A 15,136-nucleotide genomic window follows, 5' to 3' on the forward strand; every position below is an offset into this window, starting at 1 on the left:
TGTAAAGCATGCTGGCTAACTTTTTTTACGTTATATTTTGCATCGATCAATACCGGTAGCAGAGAAAACAACTAGTGTGCGTGAGCGGAACTATCTGCTTTGGCGACGTTCACACCCTGCACAAGGCATTTTGGGGTAAATCAATTCTTATTAATTTATTTATTTATTTATTTATTTATTTATTTATTCATTTGTGGGGCTTAACGTCCCGAAACGGCCATATGATTTTGAGAGACGCCGTAGTGAATGACTCGGGAAATTTTGACCACCTGTGGTTCTTTAACGTGCCCCCAAATCTGAGTACACGGGTATACAACATTTCTGCCTCCATCGGAAGTGTGTGGGGGGGGGGAGGGCGCTGCTGAGCGCCCACAATGGCAGACGTGCCTGACTTCAGCTCCTTGTTTTCTTTTCAGTTTGAACAGTTTTTCCCGCTGATAGGCCACGCTTCTTTGCCACATAAGAGAATGCCAGTCACACGGTGAGCCTGTGTTGCACAGGCAGCGTTTTTGGAGCACCTTTTTATTCTTTTTTTCAGTGTTTTGGGAACTGAGCACCCTAAGCCCAGTGAGCAACTTCGGAGCATCTTCGAACGTGGCCAAGGGCACAGCTTCCGGCGGCCGCGTCCGCACCACGTTCGCACCGCGTCCGTGCGGCTGTGCCGCGCCCGGTGAACCTGTTACGCTTGGCGCGTTTCACTCCGAATCTCAAGACGCCTACTATGAAAACGACCATGGCATGCAGAAGCGTTCAAGTGAACTCAAGTGATTTCCCAACGCAATCTGACGAAAACGAGACAATTGATGCAACGCATTCTACGTTGTCATCAGAATTGTCTACTGGACTTCGTGTCAACAACACGGCAGCAGGATATTCTACCAGCACCACCGAACTTCTTGACAACGGGGTACGAAAGAATCACGCCGTGTACTACCGATGCCAAGTGTTACCGAACAGACTTCATGCCGAACGGTTGAGTCGGCCCCGCTATACTGTTTTGATCAGGTCGCTAAACAAAGTGCCTGCGACCGACATTCCGAAACAAGCCCTTACAGACGCCATAGAGCAAAGCGCTCCGTCAACCTTTATTGCAGAAATATCAATTCTCCGCTTTGATATAACCAGTAACTGCGTACTGCTCACACTTCCTGACGAAGGTCATCTTCGAAAACTATGCACACTCTCGCGCTTAGTAGCAACAGTCAATGATAGTGTGCAAGTAATTGATGTCGACACATCACCTGTTCAGCCACACGCAGTCGGCACCTCTCGTGGGGTAATAAAGATCAGACCCGGCCTACAAATTGAGTACATCAAAGCGCATTTGCGCTGTGAACAGGCAACAACCACCGATGTGCGAATGCTCGGTAAAACCCAGCTGCTGCTTTCGACATTTGATACGGACTCGATACCGAAACGCTTGATGGTTGAACATGAAGTCATCCGCGTTCACGAATATCGGCCTGGCCCGATCGCATGCTACAATTGTCATCGTTTGGGCCATGTTGCCAAATACTGTTCCTTCCCGCCAGTATGCCGGGACTTTGGCAAAGCTCCGCATAAGGTTGACCCAAACTGTAAGCAGTTTCCTCATTGCGTGGCTTGTGGACCTCTACGCACATTTCATTCAGCCCTCATTGTCCTGAACGAAATATATCTGAATCAGCCCTTCCTCACAAAGCAAATGATTCATCATCTACGACACCTGCCACATAGCCTACCCTTCCGACGCCTCGGGAAGTAACCTGGGCTCAAACAACCGCTTCTTCCGATCTGACTCAGCTTATCAACAGCCTTGCCAAGAAGTACATGAATTACGGCAGGAAAATGAGAGACTTCGTGACCTCATTCTGGACCAAAAGAAAGGGAATCGGTCCCCAACGCCAAGCCGCAGTCGGTCTTGAAATAAAAGAAAGAGCCGTTCTCCGACACGTCGTTCTAAACCGGTCACCGACAAGGACTCCGCCTACTCTCATATTATTGGGCTCCAGCGACAAGAACGAGCTCAAGAATCTAATAAGCTGAAGCATGCGATTTGGTCGGTGATGGTTAACACTCTAACACAAGCCCTTGACACAATGCAAACTCGGTTTAAAAATATGTTTAATGAACTGCAGCGCAGTGTTCTCGCTGGTGACAATAAGCGCCGCAAAGCAGGACCTTCCTCATGAGCTCTTTCGCCCAGGGGGTGCAGTGGAATTGTCGTAGATTACACCAAACGTGCTCCACTATCCGCAATTATGTTCAAAGGCATCACCCTTTGTTTCTTATTCTCCAGGAGACGCGTGGCACGTGCTCGCTTCCTGGTTACCGGGCTTTTCAGACACCAACCATCAAACATAAGCGGCAGCTTCCCAAAGGCCAGGCAGCGCTTCTGGTGCGTAATGACTGCCCGGCCACTCAATTGGACATTCCTGATCTCAGTTCTAATTGATCTGAATTAGACATTCCTGATCTCAGGCCGTGCCTGCGTATTTTCGCCCAGAAAATATTTCAGTTGGACCATAAACATGACTGCAGACGCTTAATCAAGCATCTGTGTACCTCCCTAGCTCTGCTCATTGGAGGTGATTTTAATGCTCATCACCCTGCCTGGGGTACCCAAAAGCCAAACAAACGCAGAAAACATCTTTACGATGCAATTGAACACTCCTTTCTGGAAATTCGTAACGCCCCTGACACTCCTACAAGAATAGGACTCCATAGAACACAGAGAGACACGATTCCAGATCTTACTCTCACCAGTCCCCAATTTGTACGGCACTGGACAGTCTCCAGCCTGTTATGGGGCAGTGATCATCTCCGAATATTCGTGACACTTCATCGAAAACGCCTCCCGATTAAAACAACAACTATGATGACAAATCGGAATACTTTTCGTAGTATTGTTAGTGGATCCTTCTCGACAGTTGGGGGCCTTCTGGAAATTGTTCAACAGGCCCATGAGCTGGCACACGAAACAGTGCCATGCGAAGACCATACTCAACTGACGGATAACCATTCAGGCAATTTATGGAAAACAGCAGACTATTTAGTCAGAAGATACCGCTCGCACGGCAAACGACACTCTGACCTCATGAAAATTAAGCACCGATTTAAGCTTATCAATGAATATCAGCTCCAACTTCAAAGTGAAGCCTGGCAATCGACCTGCGAACGCCTTAGCCGTGTGCCTGCCTCCAAGGTCTATGGCACATTTTTTCGTAGCCTCAGTGGGAAAGGAAAGGGCAACCCTTCTCTGGCTGAGCTGTTCCTCAAAGCAGATCCGTCAGTTGTGGAAGACGAAGTTATTATCACTTTCTTTTCTCACGCTTCACTCACTCCGACTGCATCTACGAAAGCCTGCACCATAACACAACCTGATTCGAATCTCTATCACCCATTTAGCATGGGAGAAATGGTAGCAGCCATCAAACACTGGTGTCCTCGATTGGCGCCTGACCACAACCGAATCACATGGCAAGAGCTCCGCAACCTCGGAGATGAAGCCCAGGACGCACTTTTGGCGGTTATCAATGACCTCTGGGCCTCAGGAAGTGTTCTGGAGAACCTTAAGCTCTCTGCAAGAACCTCCGGCCAATATTTTTAACGTATACTTTATGCAAGCTCATTTAACGCATGATTCACACACGCATGTCCCATTACCTCGAGATAACCCGGCCGGGATACCATTCAGCCCCGGCGGATATTCGCTCTAACCTCAGCACCCATGACTGCCTTTGGCTGTTACGGCACGTTATCAATCGTACCTCAAGAAATATGTTACTGACTACTTGCTGGCCATCGACATGCAGAAATTGTTCAATATTGTTCACCACAACGCCATTCTTGAAGAACTAGCTAAGCGCTACCAAGGTCAGCGTGCGCGGATATGGATTCGAAATTTCCTTGCAGCTTGGCCCATTCGCTTAAGCGGCGCGTCACCTGGATGGAGCCCGAAAACTTACTACTTGGACACAGCTGTTCCACAGGGATCTATTTTAGGACCGACGCTGTTTAATCTGGCCATGAGCGGAGTAGCAGAAAACCCTGAACGGGGCACCACGGCTAGATTTGCGATCTACACCGTTGATATTACTATATGGACCGAGGCAGTGGATTATTCTGACAAAGAATCAATGCAGACTGAGCTGCAGGCTGCCCTCCATAGTTTAGAGTCCACTCTTAAGGAATAGGCCTGCAGCTGGCTTCACATAAGACAGAACTTGTAAGCACAGACGGCAAGAATCGCACCGACCCGAAAATGTGCATCTCACTCCATATTGGATTACACAATATACAATCAAAAAACGGACAAATGAAAATTTTATGTTTGCCAATAGCTAGCTGCAACAGCCCGCAAAAGTGAGTACGTGGACTGCGGCAGGCATGGCCAGCCATGTTACATATGATACGTCGTCTGTCTAACAAATACGGAGGTGCACATCAACAAGCTTTTCGCACTCTCGCAAGAGCTGCGGCTGTTGGAAAGATTTTGTACCGCACACCCATATACACGTTCTCTCCAACGGACATCCAAAATTTGGAACGTCTTTATTGGGATATTCTCCGTACCATCACAGGGCTCCCTAAACACACTAAGATATCCGCTCTTGAAAGCGCAGGGGGCGTGTCCCTTCTGCAAGACGTCATCCGTGAAGCCAACACTCGACCCCACATCTGCCTGGAAAACACGCCGCAATGTCGTCAGCTTCTGGCCTGGGATTGTCAGCGGCATGATGATGCACCTCTCCTTAATCAGTCCTTACCCCCATGGGAAACTTTAATAGCATCTCGACTGTTCCGTCGACCCATATCTCGTCACAATAATACTGCTCGCCAGTTTCTTGCCACGCCACAGCTCAGGGAAGCGAGCTTAGATACCATCGACATATACACGGACGCTGCCCTTTCTAATGACGAAGCTTGCATGGAATGAATCTGCACGCAGACCACCGAGCACACTTGGGCCTACAGGTGCCATCTACCGAACGGTACCCCTATGCATGCCGAACAACTTGCCATATGGGGAGCGACTGCAAGCCTCCTATACACTATACAGAAGCACCTTCGTGTCTTTACCGACTCGCACGCTGCCTACTCGGAAATATTTCGCCCAGCGTCGGAAGATGCTTCAGCTGCTGTTATTCAAAGCATCATTTGTAGGCATGAAAATGCCGACAGGCCAATAAAATTACCTGGACGACGAAGCATACGAGTTTGCCCGGGGGCAATACGGTGGCACACGGCGCTGCTGCTTCCGCAGGTGGGTCAGCCAATCTTCTCTACCTCAGGGTGAACCCGTATGAGCTCTTTAGTCCAATGGCGCCCTCGGTAGCCACAATGCACTACGTACGCACGTCCCGGCGTCATGCTAGTAAAAAACGAATCACACAGGTTACCCCATTCGTCCTATTTTCCAGCAAATGACCGCTTTCACGCTCCCAAGAAATCTTCAATAATAAGGTCCATGCAATTTCTGTACACACACCATACTGTCTAGCAAAATGGCGACAACCGGACATTGCGACAGGGACGTGCAATCACTGAGGGCTTTGCAGACCTTCACCATTTACTGTGGCAGTGCTCCGCATTTGAAAAAGGACGAACGACCATACAAGCTTTGCAAATCACAAATTATCGTGAAGTGCTCCTTACGGACCCGGACACGCAGTTATTATTTGCCCAATATAGAAGTCAGAGTGGCCTGATCAGAGTGGTTTAGGGGGTCCGACAAACCACAGTACTGACCCTATACCACCCCAGTACCAGTAATGGTGAATACAATAAGTGTAAAACCTTTGACACTGTGAACTAGTAGTGTAATTAAAAAGTCCTGCTTATCCCCACAGAGGTCCTGTGCCTCCTTTTTTTTTCTTTGTTCAATAAAAGACTTTCCATTCATCCATCCAGCGGAAATGCAAATGCCACAGCCGGGATTCGATCCCGCGATCTGCGGGTCTGCAGCCAAGTGCCTCAGCAACTAGACTACCATGGCGGGGCGTGTTAATGAATTCTTAAACCTGGAAAAATTTTACCTTTTAATGTGAAATAACGAATTTCCTTCACGCTTCAATTGTTACTCCCACCGTTCGGTACGAAAACGTTGGGGAAGCAGAGGAACATCAATGCGCCAGCATTGCTCTTTGGGTACGTAGAGTTACTGTATATGCTACCTTTAGGTAGCAAAGTTGCGGTTGCAACAGAACTTGTGGCTCACGCCTCTGTTGACCAAGTGCGTTTACGTGCGCAAGAAAAAGGTCATTTTATGGAAAACCAACTTTAGGGCCATGCGGGTGCTACCGCCGCCCCACCAGCGCCACCACCACTGCAGCCCAAGCAGTCCATTGAGGTGATCCCGCTTAGTGCGGAAGTACTACTTCTTTGTCGTTGCGATTGCACCTTGAGTTGTCCGTTTTTAGTTAACGTAAGTGTTAGAGGAATCTGTGCGGCACAGTACCATGGCTGAGTGCTGCATAGTTCCTACAATAACAGGATGCCAGAGCTACATTTACAGATATGCCGAAAATTCTCGTTTTCTTGCGTTTGCTTGCGTGTAAATTACGGAAGGAATCTTCTGTCGAGTGTTTATTTGAGCCACCTGCTTAATTGTTTAAAGTGCCGAAAAACACGAAATACGAGCATTATCAACTTTCATCTGAGGTTTATGACTGCACCATGAAGGCCCAAGAAGTTCATATCAAGAATGAAAGTAAGAAGTCCATACCAAGAATGTCTCTGGAGCAATGTTGAAGGACTATAAAGCTTGCGGGGTAAATCCGATTGTAAAATAGACTCTCGCTGTGCAGGTGCCCTGATTCTTAGTGCCTGAATTACTGCTGATGTGTCGACTGAGTCGAACGCCTTTTCATTATTTATCAAAGCTGTATATAGGGGTTGGTTGTGTTCCCCACATTTCTCTATTACCTGATTGATAGTATGAATATGGTCTATTGTGGAATTGCCTGTACAAATCCTGCTTGGGCCTTTGGTTGATTAAACTCTAATGTTGCCTCAATTATTTTAGCTAATATTTTTGTAAATAAATTCTTTGAACAAATGGTAAGCTTCGGTCGTTAATTTTTCAAGTCATTGTTGTCTTCTTTCTTATGGACTAAAATTATGTTGGTGCTCCAGATTCTGGTACGCTTCCCGTCGAGAGACCCTTTGTATATAAGGTGGTCAATTTATCTCACACAGTTTTTCCGCCATCTTTCAGCAGGTCTATTGTTACCTTATTCTCACTAGCGGCTTTGCCTCTTTGCACTTCTTCTTTACCCTGTCAATAATGGTAGGATGTCGAATTCCTCTGGGCAAATTTTGCTTCTTACGATATCATCCAGGTTATTTCAGCTTCTGCACAGCTGGTTATAGAACTTCTCCGCCACACAAACTATCCTATCTATGATGATTATGACATTGCCTTCCTTGTCGTTCAAAGCATACATCCGATGTTGGTCAATGAACAAGTTTGCCTTCGCAGCTTTTAGGCTCTGGTCGCTTTTTACAGGCATTTAACCTTCCTATTTCAGATACCTTGCACCAATTTATTAACTTCGAAAGCTCCAATAGCTCTATATTGTCAGTTGCATATTCGGCTTTCATGATTTTTTCTCTGTTAAGGAGAATTTTTGTATTCTTAGATAGTTTTGCAGTGTCCTGTCTAGTGATTGTAACTCTGACTTTGATTGCGCACTCTTTGATGATACTATTAAGATTATCGTTCGTTGTGTCAACGCTAATGTTGGTTCCGTCGTTTAGGGCCTGTAATCTATCCTAAAAATAAACTCTGAATTCCTGCACTTTTCCTGTCACATCTAGATCATGATTTGGCTTCTGCTAGTTAATTCATTCAGTTTCGGAATTCAAAAACAAGGATTGGCCTGTAGCACACGTGCTGGTGGTATTCGCCTGGGTCAGTTAAGCGCAATCCTAATTTTCATTCCTGTCACTCAATGTCAGTCAAGAATGGTGCCGCCACTTCATGTTTGGAACCTGCATTGCGCAAGTCATGATGGCATCAAATGTCGGAGGCTTTTGATGCCAGCTCACTAGGCTTAGGTTAACATACTTTCCAAGAAAAACAAAGCTGGATCTTCTTAATAAAACAATAATGAATAATCTTAAGCATTTTATTAGTTACAAGATGGGCATTGATAAGGGTTTGCCCTTCACGTGATTCCATGTCTTCATGCTTTCTCCTGCTGTATAAGAAAGGTGGGAAACAGATTTGGCGTTAGCGAGGTTTTTTCGTCCAGTAATCAATTGGGCCGAGTCTGTGCAGCGGTGCATCTGAAAAATGACGGCAAAGAAAAAAGTGCAGTGATTGTGTAGGTAATCACAGGGAAATGTTAGTCGAACGGGGAAAGGGGTGGTATCTCATCCCCTTGTCATGTGGTAAGTGCTATATCATCGAAACTGGGAGGTGTTTGACTACCAACTGATAGATCCCAGGGCATCGCTTAAGGCGCACTCTTCGTCGAATCTGTGCCTACATGGCATAGACTGCGAGTGTCAACCTTTACTTCGCGAACGAAATGTGTTGTTGAGAATAGCGAGAAGTTACTGAGCCTTTTATATCCCCAAGATTGGTGACACATGTGTTACGAGGTGATAGGTCGCCGTCCGCCAACTGGAGATAGATTATCTAACGGCCGACCTCGAATCTTCTACGCGATTTTTCTCTATTTATATTTGTGTCTTCTTGAATAAAGTTTCATTTGCTAGTCATCGCTTGTGTGTGTGCCTTCGCTGTTTATTTTTGCGCAGCTTTTGTCGTTATAGATTGCAAATTTACCCAGTGTTCCGTCCTCTTAAGTTGGTATTTTCATCGCGCCATTTATCTAGCCGACTGGGCGACCATTCAGAACCAGCTCCGACACAATTTTGAAACATTGGCCATTCGGTACGCAATCGCCAAGCGGGCCCTTGATGCTGGCCGAGCACATCCAGCGAGTCGTACACATTGTAAGTTTAAAGGGGTTCATACGCAGAAACTTTGGCCTCGCGTTTTTCTGCTGCAATGTATCGCTAGGGGCCTGTTAGTTAATACACAATGCATCATTTGCTGCAACACGTGACAGATAAATAATTGCAGGCCCCTTACTATCAATAGGTCGCCGTTTCTGTGTGAGAGAGTTTGAAAAACTGGGTGCAACTGTCCCCACCTAGCGTATGCCGCTCTTGACCACGTCACTGCACAGAACTGTGACGCACCTCCACACGGTCCGCACCAATAATTACTTTTGAATGGCAAACGAGACTGGAATGTCGCCAATCACAAAACTTTCTAAGCGTGTGCCACGGCCACTCTCTCAACGAGCCGCCGAGAAATACAGACTTCGAGAAATAACGCAGCAAACGAAATATGGCGGCTATGAGTTCGCCGTAATCTGCTTTGTTCACCGCAGCGTGGTGACATGAAGGAAGTAGGGGGTCGCCTCGGGGTCCCCTTCAAAGGTGTCTATAGCGCTATGGAGTCGGTCGCTCACACAAACTTAACTTCGGAAGCTCCAAGCTACATTCGATGTTGGTATTTTGCTGATGATATACGAATGGTAACGAGAATTGAACCCACAAACTATCTGGGGCCCCAAAATTTGTCAGTACCCCTTCAAGAAGTCCACTCGCTATGCCGGCATGTCAATTTGCCCACAATAGAACAGGACAAAGTACGCTGCACTTTGAAAGATATAGGATCTGCTGCGTTTGATGCCCTCGCTGCACAGAACCCGGCTACAGTCATTAACGTCGTAAAAATGTGTCAGCACCTCGATGCACTGGACTCTGTTCGTCTCCAATCAGACATTGTTAAATGCCACTCTACGTCTCGTGGAGATCTCCGTGATCGCATACAAGCTATCATATGCGAATAGTTAAAATTTATGCAATGCACACCTGCTCTAACGCGTGCTACACAGTCGTATGAAACGCGGGATCGTCAAGAAAGAACCCACATGTCTGAACGGCCTGCGCTCCTACGGTCACCTGCTCCTTCGCCCATACCAACCTACGTTCGAGTTGCCGCCGCGGTTCCCAGCGACGTAGTTACCGCTCCAACCATACCCATGGGTCTCATCCACACCTTCGGTTAAATTCCATTTGATGCCACTTTACTTTTCACCAGCCTACCTGAGCGTGCAATCTTCTGGTGCACAGAACGCCTTCCACTAGTCACCATTGCGCTGATCCCAGCTAACCACTGCGTTCATCGCCGCCAAATGTCTCCTGTCTGCCGACATCGTCAGCAGGACGGGCGTCGCGGTAAACACAGGCGTGAATGGAATTTGTCCACTGGGGCATATCATCAACGTCGCCGTTATTATTTCCTCCGCACCAGTCTCCATCTCTGCACCACAGAATAGATGATCGGCCAGACGCCGACACAGTTCGGCTGGCCTCATTCTCTATGATTATTAATCATTCGGAAAACTAAGTGAGAAAGCTTTTGGAATAAAAACTGCATTACAAATTAGCACTCCAATACCTCCATCAGGCTCGTGCAATATGCATTTCGTGGTAGTCGAAGCAGAGCATGTTGATGTTGTGCTAGACAAGGGTGTAACATTTCTCGTTGTACGTGCTGATTTGTGTCCACTTCTGGAGAAAGTGACGACGCATTATGATGGACCCACGTTAGTTGTTGCTCACAGGAACACCATTAGCACTTGCGCGTTTTGTACTTTCCGTGTTCTTATTGACGGTACCTGTCATCATAATCATTATAGCACACCGTTTACTAGTACAATTTTCACAGTGACAGCAGGGGTAAGAAGAATACGACATTCGCTAATGTAGTCCAACAGAGACAGCTGGTTCAGTGGAACGCTACAAGTACTGTATCTTAGTGTTACCTTATGATAGGGACAAATGGCTTGTGCTTGAAGTTTTTGAACATTATTTACGCTACCACGTGCACCCATTTTTTATTTACAGTGTCATTCTTTATTCAGGGTCTGAATTTTTACGTTCAGGCCTCGAGTAATCCAGCTCAGTCTAGACCTGTCCTTAGCACTAGCGATAAATCTGGAAGGTTGGATGAGGCATTTACATAATGCCGACGCATTTCGCGGATCAGATTAGTAGACGCACAACGTTGCGATTTGGGTTTTTAGGCGTACAGCAAGCTCCATTTGGGAGATAATTTAGACTCCACAGAATGTTTAGAAGAAACCCGACGTTTGGAAACCGACTTGGTTACTTCGTGAAAGGTGACGGTGGAGGCTACGTGGCAGCGGCGTCTTCTCCGCAGTCATGTTTTCTCCGCAATCACCCCTGAAGAAGAAATTAAGTTGGTTTCGAAACGTTGAGATTCTTTAAAACTTTTGGTTAGAGTCTAAATCATCTCACAGTTTCATACCCAACCAGACAAACTTCTGTGCAATGTTTACAATCAAGTCAGCGAGCTCCACTTCTGCTTTGAGGCTTTATTTTTTGATTGGCGCAAGTTAACTCATCAAAGTAATTGATATTTAATGAGTGTGGCCCACTTTCTGCACCTTCGAAACCACAAGACAATATACTGAGCTACATACAAAAGTTTGCGGCCTAGTTGCGGCGGGATTTTCAGCTGTATCTGACACCAATGCGTTTAAGGTATTCTCACTCAGGGCAACTATTTTCGCAATGTTGATGTGATGCATGCCAGCTAAGACATGACGTTTATTCTGTCAACAATCTCTTTTGTGTGTATGGTTAGACTGACATGTTGGTCGCTCGTGCATCTCCTAAAGCTTATATCTTAATGTCAATAGGCAGCCAATGCACACCAACACCTCTTCTCTGGAGCGTTATCATAAAACCGTAAAGCTCAATGAAATAAGTAGAAATTTAATGTTATCCTGAATTTGTGATGAGTTACGGGCTATCTGCCTGATCATGAGAGTATTTTAACAAGCCAAATGTCATCTGTGTAACTTGAAGGTCTGTTCAACGTAAAGTATTTTTTAGAGAGCTTGAGTGCAGGTTGTGAGCTATGTATTAAAGCATCCTCTTTCTTTCTAGAATATGCGCCATGCACATAATCTACGACGATAACTATTATGGCAAGGTCGAAATTCCTGGTGGTGAGGCAGGTATCGTTTCCAAACAAAGAGGTTATGACAAAGCTCAGCATGATGTGCTTGTTCCTAATGTAGACATCGGCGAAGTGTTTTCGTTCGGTATGAGAATAATATACACTGATAGCAGAAGATTTCATTACCTCCAAGTAAGTACATGTTTTTTGTTATTGTTCACTTCAAATAGTCCCCAGACATGGTAAATAGAAACGATTATTCGGAAGAAACCTGTGAGGTTAGCTGTCGTACCGGTATAGTTTTGAATGGAATAAGTTAGATACGTGTGTTTGCGAACGTTCCGCCCATGCTTTTTGTTTGTCACAAGTTGCTCGCTTTTCGTGAATACGCAGGCACTGCTGCACAAATGCAGGTCTTTTTCAACACTACTACTGCGTTTTAACGAGAGAGTGTTAAATAGTTCGTTTCGCAGAAATTCCAGCATCGGCGTCAGTGTCAGTGTCTTTGCTTCCGAAAGAAAAATCATATTGTGCGTGAAAAAATTAAGAAAGACTCGAATAAAATAAATATCAAAAAGTCCTTGGTCTGGCTGAGGGTCAAACCCGCCTCGTTTCTTTGGCAAGCAGGTGTTACAGCACGTAGCCACGTGTCTGCTTGGGAATACAGTGAAAACTAACTTTCTCTACTTGAATACAGAGGTGAAGTAACTTTCATGTTTTACAAACACAAGCGTCCTGCATACATGCTTCCCAAAACAGACGGACGTAGAGATAGCGTGGAACGAAGTGCAGAGGTAGCCCTCACAGAGTAAACATCGTCGTCCATTTCTATGACCACGGGTTCTTGCTCTTACAACTTGGTGCCGTGAAACCCGGGAGTGGTTGTTCCGGGACGACGATGTTGTCAGCCTAGTGCCTTTGGAAAGTTCGCAAGACTGTCAGGGCCAGCGTTTCACAAAATATTACGCGACTGACAGGGCTAGTGCAGGATCATACCACCGAAGCGCACAAGCTGTACAGACAAGTTGCTATTTTGGAGACATAAAGATATTGTCGACCTCACTGAAGACGAGGGTATCGAAGAAGCCGACAGTGCAACCGAATACCACGGCAAGATTCTGTGCATGATCGTTGACATGCACTTATTCCTGTTGGAACAAGAACAGCCGACACGTTTCAGTGACCCATCTGTGTGTATACAGAATGGCGACCGGGCAACCGCCACTCCGAACAACATCGGATCTCCTCATGCAGAGCAAGGACCAGCTAGTATGCCGCATTTGTGGTCTGTCGCACTTACCCCGCTTCAAGTCCTGACGTATGCCAGTGATCTACGTAAGAGGCACGAATTCTGGGATCACCACAGCGCAATAATCCACAAAAAGCATGAGTTGCCAGCAATCGAGAAATTCAAATATTTCTTGACATACTTGACGGGAGCAGTCAAGCGAGCAATCGAAGGTATGAGGCTGGCTTCCACGACCATGTTGTCGTCGTCAACACATTGGAAGAGCATTTCGGGTGACGCGAATTTTCCGCGAATGAACACAGCGACTGACTTCTTGCACTGTCTCCGATACGGAGTTCCCAAAGTGTGGAGAAGCTTCGGATGCTGCACAACACCTTGTGTTTTCACGTAGGCCACTCGAAGGCCTGGTTGTACCCCCTGACAAGTACATTGTGGTTCTTAATTGCGTCCTGATGAGTTGCTTTCCAGAAGGCTTAGCTATTCACCATGAGATCGAGCAGAGTCGTCACCCGGCAGAAACTAGCCGAAGAGGCGAAGTGTGAATTGCTCCGTGCATCGTCTGCTAGCGAAGTTCTGTTTCTATGTGCGCATATTTCACGCATGTTCTGAAAGTTTTGTTTGTCCGATCATGTCAGTGCGAGTGTAACTCTTTCTATGTATGCCTCAAACGACGTGCGAAAGCATGCGGTTTTGCTCGGTTGCTAATGCATTGCTATAAAATCGGCTAGTGCGAATTTCCAGAGCGCTGTTTATTGTCGTCGCACCCCATTCACCAAAGTAATTTCAGAGTGGGTGCCGCTTTCTGTTTCAAGCACATCGCAAAACATTCTTGGCACCCTCCCAACCTGAGGACTATTAAATTATGTGTGAATGCCACGTTTTATAATGACTCGGTTGTAAAACTAAACAAAAAAACAGACTCTAGGCTAAACACTTGCGCGCTGTTGGTGGGTGTACAACTGCGACACTGTACTTTATTGATCACGCGGGGAGCCTTGTTCTGTTTATTTTACTGTAGTACCACTACATTTATTGTACTTTATTGATCACGCGGGGAGCCTTGTTCTGTTTATTTTACTGTAGTACCACTACATTTATTTATTGCTAGAACATAAACGCTGGCACACCAGGCGAAAAGCCTTTGTTGCGTTTATCGGGCCGTGGTACCATTACATAGAAATCAGGCTAGAACATAAAATGTGACACATTGGTACTTAAACACTGCTTGAAACAGAGTTACCATGCGCAACCGTCTGCTTAGATTTAATAACGTTTTAATTAGCCCAGACGTCGAAAATATAATCCAGATAGCATGCCTATATATAACGTCGTACAGTTCCACTGAAAATTTAATGTTTTCTACTTTGTCTTTAGCGTTTGTGCGGCATTGTTAGCAACCGTCGGAAAGCAGTGGTCATTTTTGTCGAAAAAAAAGACAGGCTTGTCCACAAGGGAAGGTCAACAAGAACAAGAACCAGACGCTTGTTGTAGCACTGTCATGCACGTGAGCTATCGATGAAAGCTCTCTAGTGAACTCGTACATAGCATTCTTTATTTTTACTGGTGCAAGAACATACGAGCACACGTATGAGCAGGAGTGATATGTGTGTGTGCGCGCATATGTCGAGTATTTCATAAAAGCAGCGAACTGCCGCATAGATTGCTTCAAGCTTAAGTCATATATGCAGGATGGACATCGCAAACACATCAAAGTGTAGTGGAAGTAATAATAGTACGCAAGATGTCAAACAACAACACTGAACATATACCTCTCACGCTAAAGACAACCATTCAAACAGCAACCGGTATTTATGCTCATGATGTCTAGCCCCCTTCTAGTGCAGGTGGCGCTACATATATAATACGCGTTTTCAAGAGCAAATATACATGTG

At 45.9% G+C, this 15,136-nt stretch overlaps 1 protein-coding gene across 1 annotated transcript in view; it reads left to right on the forward strand.

The window, feature by feature from the left end:
* The window catches only part of LOC119181510 (uncharacterized), a 622,314-nt gene that overhangs the window by 129,706 nt on the left and 477,472 nt on the right, over window positions 1-15,136 (forward strand). The window contains exon 4 of the mRNA XM_037432765.2: window positions 11,983-12,187. Coding sequence (XP_037288662.2) covers window positions 11,983-12,187 — 205 coding nt within the window. The remainder of the gene's footprint in view (window positions 1-11,982; window positions 12,188-15,136) is intronic.

This window comes from Rhipicephalus microplus, unplaced genomic scaffold (genome assembly GCF_043290135.1).
Source record: "Rhipicephalus microplus isolate Deutch F79 unplaced genomic scaffold, USDA_Rmic scaffold_14, whole genome shotgun sequence".
Lineage (NCBI taxonomy): Eukaryota > Metazoa > Arthropoda > Arachnida > Ixodida > Ixodidae > Rhipicephalus > Rhipicephalus microplus.